General features: G+C 39.7%; 1 protein-coding gene and 1 long non-coding RNA gene across 19 annotated transcripts in view; one reads left to right on the forward strand and one right to left on the reverse strand.

Moving 5' to 3' along the window:
- DLGAP1 (DLG associated protein 1) overlaps positions 1 to 18,876 on the forward strand; it is a 401,209-nt gene that overhangs the window by 361,888 nt on the left and 20,445 nt on the right. For all 18 annotated transcript variants that reach the window (XM_030266041.4, XM_030266040.4, XM_041714249.2 and 15 more), the window contains 2 exons: positions 8,785 to 9,158; positions 12,404 to 12,495. In XM_030266041.4, the coding sequence (XP_030121901.1) occupies positions 8,785 to 9,158; positions 12,404 to 12,495 (466 nt within the window). The remainder of the gene's footprint in view (positions 1 to 8,784; positions 9,159 to 12,403; positions 12,496 to 18,876) is intronic.
- On the reverse strand, positions 4,974 to 18,499 carry LOC140682402 (uncharacterized). Its single transcript, XR_012054097.1, has 2 exons — positions 13,991 to 18,499; positions 4,974 to 12,959 (listed from the first exon to the last, which is right to left on the reverse strand). It is a non-coding gene; the product is annotated as an uncharacterized lncRNA (long non-coding RNA).

The raw sequence follows: 18,876 nt of genomic DNA on the forward strand, positions 1-18,876 counted from the left end.
TATATATATATATATATATATATATATATATATATATATATATACACACACATGGAGCTGTCTCATAGTGCAGAACTTTCTCATTGTGGGTCAGCTTTGAAAATTTCATTATTAACAATACATTAGAATAATGCATGTTTATTGTGTTCTCTGGTTTACTGTAGTTTTTTAAAAAATCTCAGATATAAAAGTAAGCAAACCATGCAGGCACAAATTAACTCAAATACAGCAACCCTGAAAACTGATTATGACCCACAAAATTAAATTTCACAAATTCTTACTGGGTTAAATGATACTTATACAGTTTTTATTGGATTCAAATGGATATAACTGATAACAATGTGCAGCTTGTTTGCATGCCATGGCATAAAAGGAAATAACTTAAAAATCATCTAACTGATGAAGTTAATTGCAATAAATTATTTGAAAGAATCACTCTTATTCCCTTAATTTTCATTTAAGTTTAAAAAAAAGACATTAAGACTTATACTCACTTATAAATATGTCCACATCAGGAGTGGGTTTGCGGCAATTTAAACTAATTAATTTCTAAGCCAATTTAGATGCATCACTAATCAAATTCTCTGAGACCAGCTTGATACCAATGTGTGCAATAATACAGAATTCTGCTTACCCTACCTTAAGTTTATTAAGTATTCAGAAAACCACTGGGAGTAAAAACCAGTAGAAACTTGTTTTCTTGCTAACATCAGCAGCAAACAAAGAAAGTACATTTCCAGACCGAGGAAGAGGGAACAACTTTTACAGACATTTTTCTTATACAGAAATCACTCTTTGAAAAGTCAATACCCCAGCCAAGTGTTGCCTTTTGAAAGTTAGCTGCAGTGAAGAGCCTAAAAAAAATCCTTGCCATAATGTTGAAAAGAGTGAAGCAATATTAATACCTAGCTAACTTAAACGTTACATGATCAGATTACTCAGAAATAATTGACTTGCTTAAGTTTCCTCTAGGTTCACAGGTTGGCTTCTGGGATTCAGGGATTCAGAAGGGGAGGATCCTAATTATTCTTTAGTCCGACCTCTGTGACAAGAACTATATAATTTCAACTTGCAATTGCTCAATCAAATTTCTGACAAACTTCTCCTAAAATGACTGACTGGTAAATTAGCTTTATCATCAGTCTGCCACCATGAAAGGACAAGACATTGGCAGCAGAGGGTCAGGAAGGACAAAATGCAGTTCTTAACAAACTGTGAAGGAAGGCACATCACACAGTACTTGCTTTAGTAAAGATCAGGAAATTGTTACTTGGGCTTGGTTCTGCCCACACATCTACCTTGATATATATCCAGTTTTGATAGGGTTTAAGCCTCCTGGATGCTCAGATATTAACTATCCTTCTGTAACTGAAGGGATAGAAATATACAATAGTGTATTAATATGGCAAACACCAGTAGTTACTACTACTACATGGCAATTTCAAGAAATAGCATCTACAGTGACATGTCCAAACACAGTGAGACGTGTGGGCTCCACTATGGCACACTGACTTCTGGAATGTTGAAAGAGCTACTGATACAGTCTGGAAATTAGGTTTTATATGCACTGTTTGGGTGAGGTTTTCAAGAATCAGATTTAGAAATGTAATCAAGACACATGTTTTTGAGTTATTAGCACCAGGAACTTGCAATGTGCACTTGTAGACAAAGTCTTTACATTCCACCATTACTCAGTAGGCAAAAGAATAAGCAATTAATTAATTGTGAAAACTTCTCGATACATCTTCTAACTACAGTGACTAGATACTTGCAGACTGTTCAACCCACTGTGTTTCTGAAAATCTTGGGTTTGGTTCTTGTACTGTGTTTTTACATAAATATCTGTTTACATAGATGTGTCTGTATTTGGTTAGCACCACTCCACATTTAAAAAAATTTTCCCATTTTGTTTTATTAACATTATTGCCAAGGGGAAAAGATGCAAATTCTGGAACTTGAGAGTGCTGCAGTAACACATAACAAAGTATTATATCAAAGTGCCAGTGAAGTTGCTTGCTGTAAAATTTATAGGAAAATAATCTGATTTCATTAAGCTGAATATTATTACATTTATTTATTTATTGTTACATATTCTTGATCTAAGTGGGAAAAACTACCATATTTCATAAGATTTTCCTTGTTTTCCATAAATTACTTTTACAAAATTAAAGTACTGATATTCAGAAAGCTTATTAATTTCTTACGATGATGATTTTTGACATATAAGTTTTGAACCATAAAATACATTTAAGTATCCTATTTTTATCTAAAATTATAAGGTTTCATGTTTTCAATTACTGCTCCAATATGGGGAAAAATAAAATTTTGGTAAAGTGCTGAAAGCATTTGAATGGTTTGCTAGACTTAGTTTAAGGAATAGATCAAGCAGTGTTTCCCCAATTTCCTCAGTGCTGTACCTGTGAAAAGATGGTAAATAATTCACATGTTGACTAAAAAAGACCAGTCTGCTGCACTCTTTTTCTTTTTTATTTTCTTTCATCATACTTCATTGCATATAAAGGTTGATATTCTGTATCAGAGACCTTCTACCATGACTGTACTGAAGCATTTGAATCTTCAAATCTATAGGAGAGACTCTGTCCTGAACAGACTCACATCCTTATCGTTGAAGTTCTTGGTGGTGTTTTTCCAGATGTTTTGTTTTTAGCTAAATGTTAGGGGCAAGGCCAAAACTGTTTCTCTTCTGATTTACCTCAGCCTAACTGAATTTCAGCAGGTATATATGATACCTGTGTGCATATACCTATAAATAGAGCCAAGTGCTAATTGCTTGACACCAGTAAAGTTCACAAGTTTTGGGGGTTAAATATTATAAGCCATCAGTGATCTACTTTGGGTCATAACACTCAGTTAATGTGAAATCTTTTTTCCAGAGATTTAGTTGTTTATAGACTCCTGACTTTTGGGCCACAAGAGTTGAATTGCTTAAGTTGTGTGCTGTTAATATACTGGTCATTTTTATAGAGAGAGAAGTTCAGCAGCAGCTGTGTAGTACAAGGAGTAAAGTGGGTCTCCTAGGAAGCCTATATGCCCTGGATTTTGTCTGTGCTTCCATAATTTGTGATAATATCCTAGTGATAAACTGCATTTAGCAGACACCTTTGGCTGTCTCACCTGTTCTCTGCACAATAATTTAGCTTCCCTGGGATAGCAATTAAGCTTCTGACTGGCATCAGCAGCTTCCAGCAGAAGAAATTAAAAGGAGAAAAAAATCTGCTGGAGAAATATTCACCTGTCATCCACTGGGTATGCACATGCAGATTTTCCAACTCAATTCATTTAAGATGCAGGATGAGCCATATTTAGTCTCACCTTCAGGAGATCCTTCACTGTATCCAGCTGGGAAGCTGGAGGCACACTACTTGCAAACAAAAGTGTCCAGACTTATGAAAAGGTCACCAGCAAGGGATTTAAACCTTCAAGTACATGGGATATTAAGTCTGTGGTGACACTGAGTGTCATAAAAATAGTTTAAATACTTTGTATAAATTTCTGCAGGATTTTAGTTTTTTTAGTTGTGCCTGTTTCCTAAGCCAGTGAAGCTTAGGCTTTCATCAAATAAAGCATCAGCTTGGCAGTGAGGGATGTCTGGAAAAAGCATGGCCTTGGCAGAATTCCTGATGGTGTGGTATCTAGACTTCAGTAGTTCTCATTTGGGATAATGACATCCATAACTCACTGTGGTATTATTCCCTCGAGCAGTTTAAAACTTCTTATAAAAATCTTTGCTTCAGTTTTGTAATAGTAAATCCCTATATCCTCAGAAACCATCTGCTTAGTTTTTTATTAAGATAATGCATGTTCTGTTTTCATACCAATTTTTTGCATGTAAAAGTAACAATACAGGATTTGAAACCCTACTTTCAAGAATTCCTCCCAAATATTAAAAATATAAGGAAATATGTTTGAGTCCAACAAGTCAAATTGAGCACTGCCCCTCTAAACCCAGAGGCTGCAGTAGTGAAGTTTAGGTCTGCTGAGATCTCCCTGTATCTGTGTTTTGTGTGGCAGCTGTGTGAGGTGCAAGGGCTCCACTGTTCACACACCCATTTATAACAGACAGTAAATCAGACTGAGGTCCACCTGTGCAGTGTGGAAGAACTCCTGCTTTTTATCCTCATACTTAGTTGTGTACTAGTTAGAATCATTGACTCATAGAATGGTTTGGGTCGAAAGCAATCTTAAAGATCATCTCGTTCCTATCCCCGTGCATGGGCAGGGACACCACCCACCAGACTAGGTTACTCAGAGTTCCATCCAAGCCAGCCTTGAGCACTTCCAAGGGTGGCGTACCCATAAGTTCTCTGGACAACCTCCAGTGCCTCATCACCCTTGGAGTCAATTCTGCTTAGCATCTAATTTAACCCTGCCCTCTTTCAGTTTAAAACCACTGCCTTTTTCCTATCACTATCTGCTCATATAAAAAAATCCCTCTTCCTCCTTCTTAAGATACTGGAAGGCCACAGTGAGGCCTTTGTGGAGTCTTCTCCAGGCTAAACATCCTCTCTGAGCCTGCCTTCACAGGAGACGTGCTTCAACCAATTGATCATCTTTATAGCCCTCCCCTGGACCCACTCCAACAGGTCCACATCTTTCTTGTGCTGAGAAAGTTGTGTTCTTTGTTGCTCCTTTCAAATTGTGGGGTTCGTGCTTTTTCTCAGAAGAAACACTATTAATGTTACCTGAATTTGTGTGTTCATTTATTCTTGTTAATCGAGTTTATATAGGACTACCAAGTTAGAAAGATATTACTGATGTATCTCATCACTTCAACTGTTCAAAGCATTGCATGAATTTTATCCCTTTACAAATATTAACCCCTGGGTTGGTGCTCTCCTGAGCACCCATTCACTCAGTTAAAAATTTGTGTTTGTGTGCTGATGTTTCTTCCTGAGGGCTCATCTCCCATAGTGAGCATGTTTAAACAACTGAAGTACTCTTACAATGAAACATTCAAATTCAAGCCTTTATTATTATGCAATCTGGGATTATTTTTTTTATCATTAGACTTCCTTCTGTGTCAAACCACCCAGTTTGACACTCCCTGTTCCAGATTCCTGTCCCATGAGCTAGTTGTTTGGAAATACTGGCTAGGAAGACAAAAAAAACTGTGGCTTTTTTTTTTTTTTTTTTTTTAACTAGAGAAAGTGGTTTTTTCACTAGGTATTTGGGATTAAACTGTAACCTGAAGGCAGTACACAGAAATAGGGTAACGAACAAAAGGAGAAGGAGAGCATAACTTGGAGGACTGATGCACTGGAAACAGTGAGCCTGATTCAAAGTGCTTTGGCTGTCTGAGGATTCTTGTGCATGACTTAACTAGTTTCTGGATTAAACCTTGCATATGCCCTAGGAGTGGAATGTATAGCTGCTTCAGCAGCATGTGCTCTCTGGAAAAAAACTGTGGAAACTAGTCTGTGTTATGTCAAACAGGTTTCTTTTACTATTCAGAACAAGAGATTTCTGATTAACTCCATATCTAAACAATTTTAATGATTCACGAGACTACTTTGACTTGACTCTCCAGTCAGAGCAGTTTCTGTACAGAACTTCACTCCTTGATCTATGTCCAAGAACATATTTATCAGGGAATTTATAAGTCCTTTAAATTCACTTCCTTATGTGAATTAAACTAGCTTTCATAGTTTGAAAGTTCCCTGTGTGTGAAGTGAGGATTTCTTGACATTTTTCACGTGTCGTGTGATGCTGTAGTGTTCTCCCTCGGAGTCCTCCCGCCGGGCAGTCTCTGCCGCAGGAGAGCTGCAGGGATGAGTTTCCCCCTTGCCCGCGGGGAAAGCGCCGCATGGATGTGCTCTCCCTGCACCGACTGAATGCTCAGGCTCTCCTGGCTGGACAAGGAGAGCGCCAGCCTTTTGACAATTTTCTTGGGGAGGATTCGTTTTGTTTTTCGGGCAGCTTAACATTCAAAATACCATGGCCACTTGGAGAGCCGCAGATCCTTCAGGTTGCCCTGACACAGGTTGCCAGGTACTTGAGCGCGCACGAAGAAGAACTGCTGCACCGAGAGCCCTTCATTGTCGTGCCCCGGCGGCTCGGAGGGCTCGGCAGCTCCGGCATCGAGAGCAGCTGCCCCCGACATTGTGACATTGTTTTTGCGTCGTTTCTGCAGAGGAGCGGCAGGAGCTTACATCATTTCCAGTAATGAAGTGCCTGGGGTTCTTTTATGACTTGCACATTCTGCTTCTCTGGAGCTGTACAGTATGTTCTGCGTGACTTCAGGAAACCGAGGATTTGTTTTGACTTGCTAAAAGAACGTTTTGCTATTTCTCTTTGCAACTTCACCGTGTGACTTGTCAATTCTCTCCCCCTCTTAAGAATAACTTCAGATTTAATTAGCTGAGTGCAAACATCTTTCATTGTGGTGTGGATTATACTCCTCATTGAGTACATTTACCAACAGAATGAAAGGCAACTTAATCAGGCAATTCTGTATTTGTACTGCTGTGTCCAGAGAGCATGGTAGCTGTCAATAGACAGTTGCTATTCTAGTGCAGGATGCCCAGTGACGTGGGGAACTGTCTTGTTAAGGCTTGCCCTTTGGTTCTGATGCTCTCTCTCCTACCTAAGACACCTTTTCAAGTGTGTTTCATTATCATTTCCCTCTCTGCTATGTTAGAAAAATGATACTTATGTGCTGTGCTGGGATGTACTGAAGGTGCTGGCATGTCCCCAGAAGTTCCCTAGTATCTTTCCTAGCATATTTTTAATGGTAGCATTTATACTGTGCTGAATTGCAGTGTTGCATTGCTTATGAACCTCTCTTAGACAAGTTTGGCAGCAGCTTCCCAAAGAGTTACCTGGATATATGCATGTGTGTGTGCTTTGAATTCCTCTGTGCTGGATTTCAGTTTGCATTTCCACAACTCGGAGAACATTCTCCATGAACCGCCATGAGTATTTCTGAGGTATCCTGACTCAAGCAGCAGATTCCACAATTCTCCATGCGTCCTGGAGTATATGACTGTGCTGCAGCAACAGCAGCTGGTTTACCTGCATGTGCTGTCACAACAGATGCTTTTTGACAGAAGCAAAACCAATGAAAAACAGCACAACATTTGTAGTCCCCTTTGTGGAACTGTCATCCTTTCTGTTAGTTCCAGGTATTGACCTTGTCATGAGAACTTTATAAAACACCTTTAACTCTATTAACTATTCACTTCCCCAGAGTTAAAATTTGACAAGTCCATTTTTAGCCATCTCTTCTCTCAGAGATGCCGTGGTTGGTTTCAGTTTGATTCTTCAGAAGTGAATCATAGTTTCAAAACCCTCACTACCTGAAACACTTCTTTTTTTCCATTAGCATTCAACATGTTTAACATGGGTTCAGACATGTTATCAGAAACTTATACTAGAGTCCTTTAAAAAAATCCTGTGTGATTTCATGCCCTGGAAATACCTTTCACACTGCAATATTCCTACAGCTATGGGGAGATATGAGGCATATGGATGTGAGCTAGTCAAATTAATGCCATAATGGCTTCTGGCTCGACAAGCAGATACAGTGCAAACAGAAAGCAGAACAGCTGTAGTAGAGTTACCTTTCATGTGGGTGGCATAGACGTCTGCCAGTTAAAATGATCTGATGAATCATTTCTTGCCATATGATTACTGTTAATAAGAATTTATGTTAACAAGTTTGTGTCTGAACTTTGCACAGGTTCATGCCTGCATTTTATTTTGTTAAAAAATAGAGCATATCATGGTTGTTTAATGGACTTTCTTTCCTCCCCTGAAAGCATTCCAGGACTTCAGTAATGCAAAGCTGCCAACTAACCGTTAAAGGAGACGTTTTAATCTCCATGTAGTGCTTTCTATATGTAATTCTGTGTATACAGAACAATAATTTTAACCTGGGAACCTCAAGCTAAGCTTATAACTCCACATACCAGCACTTACAAAGAGAGCGCAGCCTTCAAAATATGAACTTTTATTAAAGTCTTCATTATTGCACACATTTGCATTATACTTACACTTTACCCCTGACTGATTTTAGCCATTGACTTCATTACACTTACTCCGTGTGTGTAAAATCAAGCAATTTTTTTTCCAGAACTGATGTATTTATGGTGAGAAATTAGGCATGGCAAAATGTTCTTTTAAATATGTCCTCAATAACTTACAAAGCACTTCAAAGCATTTGAGAAGTCTGTGCAAGAAGTGAGACATTTTATAGAAAGAAATACACAAGTCCAAGCATGGTGAGTGTTAACAAACTTTGATAAAGGATGATTTGAGAATCCCTCTCATCAGAAAAATGTGGTTTGAAATTCTGCATATAGTAGGACAGGGTAGGGAGACAGAAAACAATTGCAAAAGACCTGCTTGAAGTACAGTTTAGCTGGGATAAGTGGTTGGAGACTTTTCACCCTTGTGAATCTTGTTTGGGAGACATAAGCAGAACAAACATTTTGGTGGAAGGTCTTGTTCCCATGGGACTTAGAAGAGTTAGTAGAAAATATATTGAGGAAAACAATCCTAAAAAGACTAAGGAGGAACTTGACAAATAGATACTTTCTCTCCCAGTTTGCCCTACTAACAATTCTGCCACTCACATAGGAGGAATAGAATGCACTGATAAGCAAGGCATTACTATGGCACTCAGATTTACTTTTGGGGGCTCTTTGGCTAACAGCCTCCTCCTCACCTTTGCTCTGTCCATGCTTATTGATGGTTTGAGATCACATTTGCACCCATTTGCCCCGCAATGTCAATAAAACAAGAACTCTGCTATGTTTTTTCCAGTGTCATCCTGCATTACCACCTACAAGAAGACACCGCCGCCAGTCCCACCGAGAACTACCACCAAACCCTTTATTTCCATCACAGCCCAGAGCAGCACAGAGTCTGCCCAAGATGCATACATGGATGGGCATGGACAGAGGGGCGATATCATCAGCCAGTCTGGACTTAGCAACTCCACGGAAAGCCTGGACAGTATGAAGGCACTGACAGCTGCTATTGAAGCTGCCAACGCACAGATCCATGGACCTGCAAGCCAACATGTAGGGAACAATACTGCCACTGTCACCACCACTACAACCATTGCCACTGTTGCAGTAGAAGATAGGAAGAAGGACCACTTCAAGAAAAACAGATGCTTATCTATTGGAATACAGGTACAGTACATGAAATGGATTATATGCTTGCCATTGTTTTGGATTTCTACATCTGTTTTACTGCTCATTATACAATGTTTGGTGTGTATTTTTCTTCTTGTTCTGACAGGTACCTATGTAGCGCTTGTACCAGCATAATCATTCTCCATGGTACTAATGATGTTTTCCTAATTTATCATAAATACATCAGATGCAAGGATTTGTTTGAGTCTCTGTGCTGCTTGTTATTCAGCTCTGTTAAATTACACACATGAGCACTAATCTATGAATCATAACACAGCAGGGGTCAGAAAGGCATGAATTAAATCATTGAAAGGGAATGTGTAAAACAATTATTTACATTACACTATCACCAAAAAAAATATTTTCATCCAGCCTCACTGAATTAATTGTCGCTGGTTATTCATGCATTTCATAATGACTGGTAGCCACTTGAATGAGGCAGCATTGTTCCTACCTCAGCCTCAAGATCAGAAATTCCTTCTGATTTGCCCTTGTTAGAGAAAATTACATTTTGTTACCTCTAGTGGAATGAAAAAAGAAAACTAACCCTACCAAAGTTCATTCATGTTTACAGAAAAGACAAGAGTAAATAAACTGGAGTTGTGTAATCTTCTTTCTTAATTAATCTTTCCTACCCCCTACTTCCCCCACAAAAAAAGATGTGCATAGGACTCCCAACTATCTGTTTGCAGGATTAGCTTTTGTAACAAAGCGCTTGAACTTAAAATCAACTGAGAATCTACAAAAGTTTTGACAGGAGATGAATCTCAAGCAAATAAAATAGCAATCCACAGCTTATCAGACTTCACAGGAAGACACAATTTTTTTTTCTTGCAGAAGGTGGTTATAAACACAGCACTATGTGCCTGGACAGGCTTATCTGTTTAGTAAAGTCTAAGAATTTACCATGAAATCCCTACATCAGCCTGATGAGATAGATGAGAGGTGCTGTGCTGAAGTAAGCCATCCCAGGGGTAGCTGCTGGAAAAGCTGCGACTTTTCTCTCAATTCTTCTTGGAAGGGCAATAATAACTATTGCCTGTGTGTTCAGTTCACTTCCTTTTTGTAGACTTCTACTGCTTCACAGCTGTTTGTTTTGGATATATTCTGAAAGAAGGGCTGATGTTCAGTGTTAAACACAGAAGAAAGATCCAGGTGGGACAGGGATAGAGGAAAACTTCTCTATTATGTATTCTCATTCCCTGCCAGGCCTAAAATGCCATTATATTATTGTAATCCCTGATTTCACCAATCCAAGAAACCAAGACTTCTTAGCAAAGACTCTGCAAAGCAATGGGTACAAGGAAATAATTTCCATGTTTGCAGAAGCCAAAATGAACAACGGTAAAGTGAATCATGGTTCTTGGGAGACCATCTCCCTGCTATCTCTTCTTAAGATAGTGTTACAAGTAACAAATGATGCTTTTGAAAGGTATAGAGGCCTCAAGTTTCCTAAGATCTGAGGAAAACCAAGTTCCAAATGCTCTTCAAGCTTTTGACAATCTCCCTCTTAAACTTTGAAGTTTACAGATGACCAGTATAATCACGTGAAACAATAATGAAATCTGGGGATTGTACGTGAGAGGAGTCTGCCAAGGCAGGCTTTGTGTACAAACCAATGAAGATGTGGTACAAACCACCTGAAGCTGCAATGACATGAAGTGAAACCTTCAGCAGTGATGTAGCCTTACAGGATTTCTGCCTGTGCACGGTGCCACCCTCACAGCTGTGCACATCAATGGGCTTTTTAGAGTCAGACAGGCTTCACAGATAAAAGAAACTTATTTCACTAGTCTGCTGTCTGATCCATTTTGCAGCATCGTTGCACAAGCAGTCATGCTGGTACAGCTGAAGGGGTAGTGTGGGAGTAGAAATACCTTAAGATAGGTGTTGATGCCAGAAATTTCTTCTCTTACAAACAACTGCCCTAAAAAAGGTAGGTACACTCTCAGTCCTCTGACTGGCAGTAGAGTCTGTCTCTCTTCACTGAGTAAAGGGAGCATTCAGGCTTAGTCTGAACTCAGACCAATTATGCATCTTAATGATAGTTCAACCCATCTCTGTAGAGCAGGGCAAGCTGCAATAGCCACAGGTATATTCTTGGTTTTCTTCCTCCTCTGCCAAATAAACCTAGTGTGCACTTCTGGTGAACCTCCATGTGGGTCCTCTACACCCCTCAGTCACTCTTCAGACATTGCAAGCCTTTGCTGTAAATCTGCTGAGCAAACAAGCAAAGCCAAGCAAAGAAAAGCCCTTCCATCAAAAGGTTGCTTCACTTTGTCAGTTATGGGATTTAAGGTGTATTTATCTCCCCAGAACCCCCAGTATCAAGGAAGTACTTCACCTCACAGAACAGCTTCTGTAACTCCCATCCCTCACTGAGCATTTTTCCCACACACGTTGGTCAAGTGGCTCCCAACAAGAAGCTGCTAGTGGAACAGCCACTAAAGCTGGATATTTTGTACACACATGGCCAGTATGAAGCTACGGGTCACTTCATGACACTGTTATGGCACAAAAATTCTGTCTGCTGGAAAATGTTTTTCTTGCATGACTATCCATATTATATATAGTATTGGGAGTTAACAGCTACACTGATTGGACCCAGAATATTGTGGTTTTGTTCAAAGACACATCTGTGGTTAAATTTTAGCTTTATACTGTTGGTACAAATCTACTCATGGAGCTGGAGCTGAAGATGTGGTATTAAGTTCCAGCCCGTGCTCCTGGGGACCACCTGTTTGCAAGGAGAAGCAGAAAACAAAATGAATCTAAGACTCATATATGCTTTCTTAAAATCTTTTCTCTGCAGTACTCTGATTTGAGGCACTAACATTTAAACAAAATAAACACCTGATTTTGATATGAATTCACATATGTATGAACATACAGACAGAAGGTAAAACCAAACAGTGAAGTACAATACCTGGAGTTACAGCTGCTCAGAGATGTGCTCTGACAAACATGAACATCCAGCCTCCACAAAATACTGGATAAAATCCATCTGCATGTTGCAGGCTGAATATTGTCTTACCAGAGATGCTTTATAGATTAAGAATAATGAATATTCACTAATAACATCAGAAATGAGCACACCACAGAGAAACCAACTAGATGACCAACATGGTACAAGCTCTGTGTGCAGACACTTAGTAGTTAAGGTGAATAGAAACTGCAAGTAGCCAGCTGATATCTCTGCTAAAATACATTCTGATTACCTGTCATGGTTTGGTTTTCATAAGGTTGATGGTGCTGAAGAATCCACCATACCAGGTGATAATAAAGCAACCAGTAAGTTCCAGTCCATAGGAGTTCAAGTAGAGGAGGAGAAGTGGTGAGTAAAAGTTAATACTGTTTTTCTAAAGTAAATAATTATGTCACAACTAATTTTTAAGAGCCCTAGTTCCTGCACACATGACCACATAAACCTGCTTCCTGGATGAATTGTTAGATCACCCAGCTGAAAGGTTGCATCTTATAATTGTTGTAGCTCTTGTTTTTCAGAGAAGATTTTTCAGGACAAGTGAGAAAAATGGAAGAGAAGTGCCACACATTTTGAGGTCTCACATACATTTTAATATTCTCTTTTTCCCCAGAAAATCTACCTAAACAGTGGACAGTGTTGCAGCTGGAGTATTAATATTGGGATGGCTGCAGCAGCATAGAACTGATGAGGAAAGGTTTACCTTGTTTTTCAGCAGAATAATTTCAACCACTTGTAGCAGTGCAGTGGCAGAACCAAACTGAATGCTTTTACTCAGGTATCTCACCCAGACATCTCTGCATTACAATTGCTCCCTTGAAAAAAGATTGTTGAGATTACAAACCAAGTCTGTAAAACTGTTCTTCCTACAATCTGCAGTATATCCTGAGTTAGTAAACAAATATCCTCCAAGAAAAAAAATATTTAAAAGAGTAAATAAACTAGAGCAGCTGTCTTAAAGGGTTATGTTTCTTTTCTGATGACAAATTTGCAGGTACATTGCAGGGCAACATAACTGTGCATAACACTTGGGACACATAAACTTTTTGAGTGCACAGCCAAAACTGCAAATCTTATTTTCTTCCCAAAACTGGACTCAGTGGCTGAAGAAAAGCCAGAATCTCCCCTTGCCTTTGAGTGTGCAGGCCTGCCCTGTGTTGCTGTGACTCCAAGCATCCACACAAGTCTTGCTTCTCTTTTCTCTGACCACTTGGGCACAGTGTGACTTTTGGATGCTGGTGCCACATTATTCATAACTCTGAGTGCCCTCCTGTGTCATAGGTGAAGCCTCGGTGCAGTATGACTTGTCAATGAGGGAAGTTATCCTTGTAATTTCTACAGAAAAAACTGGATGCAGCAAATCTGAGCTGACAAAATTCAGGCTCTTTCCCCTTCTCTGCCCTGCTGACTGCAGGAGCCAGTGGAGATGTCCATTTTCACATCATTTTTTCCTACATCTACTAAAACTACTCAAAAATAGCAAGTGTATCTACAACATTTTCAATTCAACCAAATCTCCCGGTAAAATAGCGGAGTATTTTCCTGTGGTTTTAAAAGACTAAAGTGATTTCAGCAAAAAGAAATGTGATTTTTGCAATGACCCTGCTAGGCTGTTACCAAGTTCCTCATTAACCTGCTAAAACATCTCTTGCTGGCAGACATTTCTTTATGTGTTAGACCTTAGCCCCATTTACCCTCAACTCTTCCAGCACTAGATAAATAAGCACATTAGAATGGATGCTGAAGGACCATTTCACTTCAGCCTGGGCACAAAGGAAATAACTACCCCAAAAGCCAACCCTCCCCCTCCCTGCAAAGAAAGAAAGAATTGGCTGTTTGTAAATACCTTACTTCCAAAGTCCTCTTTCTACAGCAGTTTTTATTGCTCCAGAGGAAAAGGTAAGATTTGCCTGTGAGAGTCTACCCTGAAAAAGCAATATTTCTGCATTACTTACTGACAGCAGTGTTTGGGGGTTTCCTTGCTGATAAAGTTGAGGTTGCTGCTGTTTGGAGCAGCAATCTATCCTGGACTTTCAGAAGTTAACTGGCTGGTAAAGGACAGCCCCTAATCCTTAGAAAATGAGTGCACTCAAGACACAAAGGGCTTATCATCACAGTTCGGCACAAATACTCTTTTTTTTTCCATAATACATCAGAGCACAATGTATTGATTATCTGTTGCAGGAAGAGAATTGTAAATACAGTACATTCTTCACTGTCCCTGCACAGTAACATCTGCAAAGTCTAAGAAAAGCCCTTTTTAGCTGAATCTCTGAGAAATTATGTTTTTAAAATATTCCAGAAATACTAAATAAATGTAAAATTAGAAGAATGACACAGCAGGAAGGATAAATACAGTAAATTGATCCTGTTTCCTTGACAGTCTAAGCTATTAATTACACTGTTACAAAACAATAAAGCTCTTTGCCTAATGCACCAAAAGCCTACCACAACTTTCATTCTTGGCTTCCTGCTCTTCCCTTCCCCTTTCCTTCACCTCATATGATTGTCATTCTCACACTACGGAGTCTTACCTCCTCATGTCCTTTTAAATATTCCTTCTTCTGTGTTCGGAGCAGGTAAACAAAACATTTTGCCTCTATTTCTTGATCTAAGTAATTCAAAAACAGAGCATCTTCACAGGACAGCCCTCTCTCTTCAATCTTCCATCACCTCAGACCTTTCCTTGGCCCTTCACTTTCTGTATCATGGGCCTCCTGCCAAGACATATGCCTCAGTCCTCCTCTTGTACTGCTTAAAGGATAAATGTGCTTCCTGCTACCTGACCACATTACAACTGGATTCATTGCTGCTGTTTATCTCATCCTCAGTTCTTTATGCTGCTGGGTCTCACTAATATTTTTCAGACCCATTCCCTACCTGCAGCTCTGGGATTTCTAGCATTTATAGAGTAACTCTGTCCAGTCATTCTCCTGGAGAGAAATTGGTACGCATTTCTTTCAGCCGCATGATCTTACTGCTGTTAATCTTTTATCTCTCACCTGACTTTCCCCATGATGCTGACAAAACCCTAACCAAAATGTTGTTCCCTTTTTCCTTCCAAGGCAGTTTTGAAAAGTGCACCTAATGTAACTCATCCAAGCAATCTCAGGGTACTTCAATTTCTGTCCATTTCTGTTTGTCCTTTCTTTCTACCTGTAACTTCTTCTTGACCTCAAGGGACCACCCTCCTCACTTAGAGAAGATAATTGAGTTGTTAAAAGTCAACCAGTTCTACTGAAGAAGACAAAAAAGAAATAATTTATTCTGCCAAAAACAATTAGCATGCATTCTTCTTGAACAAGGGTTTTTCAGTCCCATAGTTCTGTGATCAGTTTTAGTCTCTCTTGCAATTTATCTTGCCTGCCCAAAGATCTCCTCCTATTACATTCTCACCTCCAAAATGGTCTTGCTCATTGTTCTAGATGTACCATCTGCTGGTAATTGTACCTGATTTGCCATCACAATAATTTTTGAATACTGAAACAATGGTAGTTTCTGGTGGAAGAACACTGCCACAAGAGACTGCAGTGGACAGATGGTCCTTCTCCCTCTTCTCTGTTTTCTGGGGCACCAAGGAAGGTGCCCCCATATCTTGATGCACAAAAGTGTGTCTTACCACAAGATACACAAAGTACATGCTACCACAGCACACCTCTTGATATGGTATAAAGTGGAATCATTTGAAATAGTAATATGGTAACATAAAGCAAATAATCAAACAAAAACCCTGTGCTGTCTCCTCCAAGAAAAAAAAAAAAAACTCACATTTTTGAATTTTGTTACTATAAAAATGCATATTTTTCATGTTTTTTCCTGTCGGTTTTTGTGTTTGGTTACTTACTGTCCAACCAAAAAGGCTCAGGTTTTGGTGTTCTTCCCTAACTCTAACTCAAATTTCTCAACACTGCACTCTGTCAACCTTTCAAGTCTGTATTTTGGATAAGCTAAGCAGGAAGTACATGACATGACATTTGGGGGATGTCCTGTGCAGGGCTAAGAGTTGGACTTGATGATCCTTTTGGGTACTTTGCAACTAAGAATACTCTGTGATTCTGTGAACTACTTGCATGACTTTTCTCAGCAGCATTTTCTGGCTATGTTCTCCATGGTGGAAGCCATTCCAGTGAGAAATTCTGAAGGTCATAAGTGTCCCATCCCTGGAAACATTCAAGGTCAGGCTGAACAGGGCTTGGAGCAATCTGATCTAGTTGAAGATGTCCCTGCTCCTTGCAGGGAGGTTGGACTAGATGACCTTTAAGTGTCCCTTGCAACCCACATTCAATCCTCTGGCCAGTCCCATCCTGATGGGACTCCTTCCCCACATCACCTCCCAACCTGTGTATGCATGGAGGAGGAACTCCTGCTCTGGTCCACAAAAGGCAAAGCAGGCCCTGGCTCTGACAGGGCCAATCTCCTTCTCTGACCACAGCTGCCTGTGAGCCAAGGGAATGCTTACAGCCCTTCTGGCTCCCAGCCAGCTGGTGGGCTGCTGCAAGCCTGGCCTTGGAAGAATTGGCCATGAATTTCTGATCACACCCTGCTGGCTGGCAATAGCCTCCCTGCACCAGACCGAACCCTGGAGGGAGGCTGAATGCTCCAACCAGCATCTCTGCTCTGCAATGCAAAGGCCAAGAGATGGTAAAAAAACAACAAATAAACCAACTAGCTTAAAATAATGTGATGAACAAAGATGAGCAACTGCAAGGAATGGAGTTGGAGCAGGAATATTGTTCCTGCCCTTAGAAACACAGTACTATAGCTACTAACTCCTTCTGCAGTTTGTTTTGTTCTGCTGACAGCAGCTGCAACCTTAGCAGAGAAGCCCACCACCAAGGAGGAGGACAGTCAGTGGGTAAAGTAAGGCTGAATTTAACCTAAATACCTGTGAGATTGACCATGCATCAGTTGGTTTGAAATTCAGATCTTTTCTGGGGTTTTGGGTTTGGATTTTTTTTTTTTTTTCTAAGGAAGGAATTAAGTTATCTAAGTTGAATTGCAAACATGTTTTGCAAAAGAAAGGCAAATACTTAGAAGCTGAGAGTTGAATGCCACCAAGTGACCTTGTTGTTGTTCAAAACACATCATTCTGTTGTTCTCCATACTGGTCTATCCAGTCTGAGGTTTCACGGCTTTCTGCACCCTAGGCCAGATATCTGCTGCAGTTCTCTGAAGATGTAATTATTACACCTTGTGCCTGCAGGGCACAACTGAGTACAAAAGGGCCAAGCCTGAAAGAAGAAGCAGCAGCAAATATCTGTTTTGAACTTTTATCTTTTTTTTTTTAGGTAGACTTGTGAATGTTTTATATGGTAGAAGTAGCAGAAACTTTAACTTCAACAGCTCTCCTCTAGTATGGAGCTTTAACTGAGAGCAAAGCAAAAAATGCTCATGTGGGACACAAATGGTATTTCATGAGAGTAAAAAATTCTGGAAGTGAGTGAGGAAGCTGTGTCAGAGACTAAAATTACCATCTATTAGGCATTTTATATAGATGAGTTGGAGGCAGGCAGATAGTAAGTGCCTTCCTACATTTCCATTTTATTCAAAATACATTTCCTTGGAAGTTTTTTTTTTAATTTTGAACTGATGGTATATTCTATTGCCAAGTTGTTTTTCTTTTGAAGACAGATACCTTACATAATCCAGTGCCAAAAAACTGTCATGCAAACCTGTAGCATATTATTATTTAGATAAAACAAAGGCAAAAAAAAAAAAAAAAAAAAAGTAGGTCATTCTATTTCATTTGTAAAGCAGAATCTGGCTTTGGTGGTACTAGCTCATACTGAACTCAGTAAAAGCACACTCCTGAAAGACTTGAAACATAGAGCCTCCAGCAATACATCCTCGTGAAAGCAGACCTTGATGCTTTCACATTTGGGTTTTGGTATACACTGAAAAGCCAGGGTGTTAACTGAAAGCCCAAGTAGTCATCTGAAACAGAGGAGTGCCAGAGTCTAGGGCAATGGAGAAAGAAGGTGGCTGTGACATGGAGGCAGGGACATGGAGAGGAGCAAGCCTGGACTAAGGCATTTGCTTTTCTCACCAGTGCTATGGAAGGTGTGGAAAAGTACACAGTGTACTAATGCCTTGGCTCTCAGTGAACCCTGACTAAATGACTAAAAAGAAATCCTCAGTCAGCACGTGCCTGTGTGGGCACACATGTTCTTGTGTGTGTTTATGTGTGTATGTGCGTGTTTGTGTATTCCAATGAAGATAAGGGATTTGTCAGGCTGGTGGTCAAATTAAAGCAATTTCTAAAAAAACTAACATGGATTGGACAATAGATTTTCACTGTAATGCAAGCCTAATGCTAGTGTCTTTCTAATCACCAATACTAGTATGACAGCTTTTCTCTGCCAGGGGCCTGTAGCAGATACTTAGGAAAAGTATAAAGGAGAGTGTGTTAAGCATAAAGTGTGTGAACTAAGCACTGCTTCTCCTAGTAGACATTCCCAATTTAGTATTCTGTTGTTCAGGGACTTCCCAAGCCAAATATGAGATGTATAATGGCTCTTCCTGTGAATTTGATCAAGTTCTCTTTTAACCTATTTTTACCTAATTTAATCACACATTGTGTGATTAGTGTGTGAAGAAGTGCTTCCTTTCATTAGATGTAGATCTTTAGACCTCTGAGCCTTGCAACTGTCTGCCTTCCTCCCCGCAGTTATTGCACTCAGAGAAATGGTGAAACATCCTCTAGTCAGAATTTCATAGATCTCTCATAATCCT

This window comes from Taeniopygia guttata, chromosome 2 (genome assembly GCF_048771995.1).
Source record: "Taeniopygia guttata chromosome 2, bTaeGut7.mat, whole genome shotgun sequence".
Classification (NCBI taxonomy): domain Eukaryota; kingdom Metazoa; phylum Chordata; class Aves; order Passeriformes; family Estrildidae; genus Taeniopygia; species Taeniopygia guttata.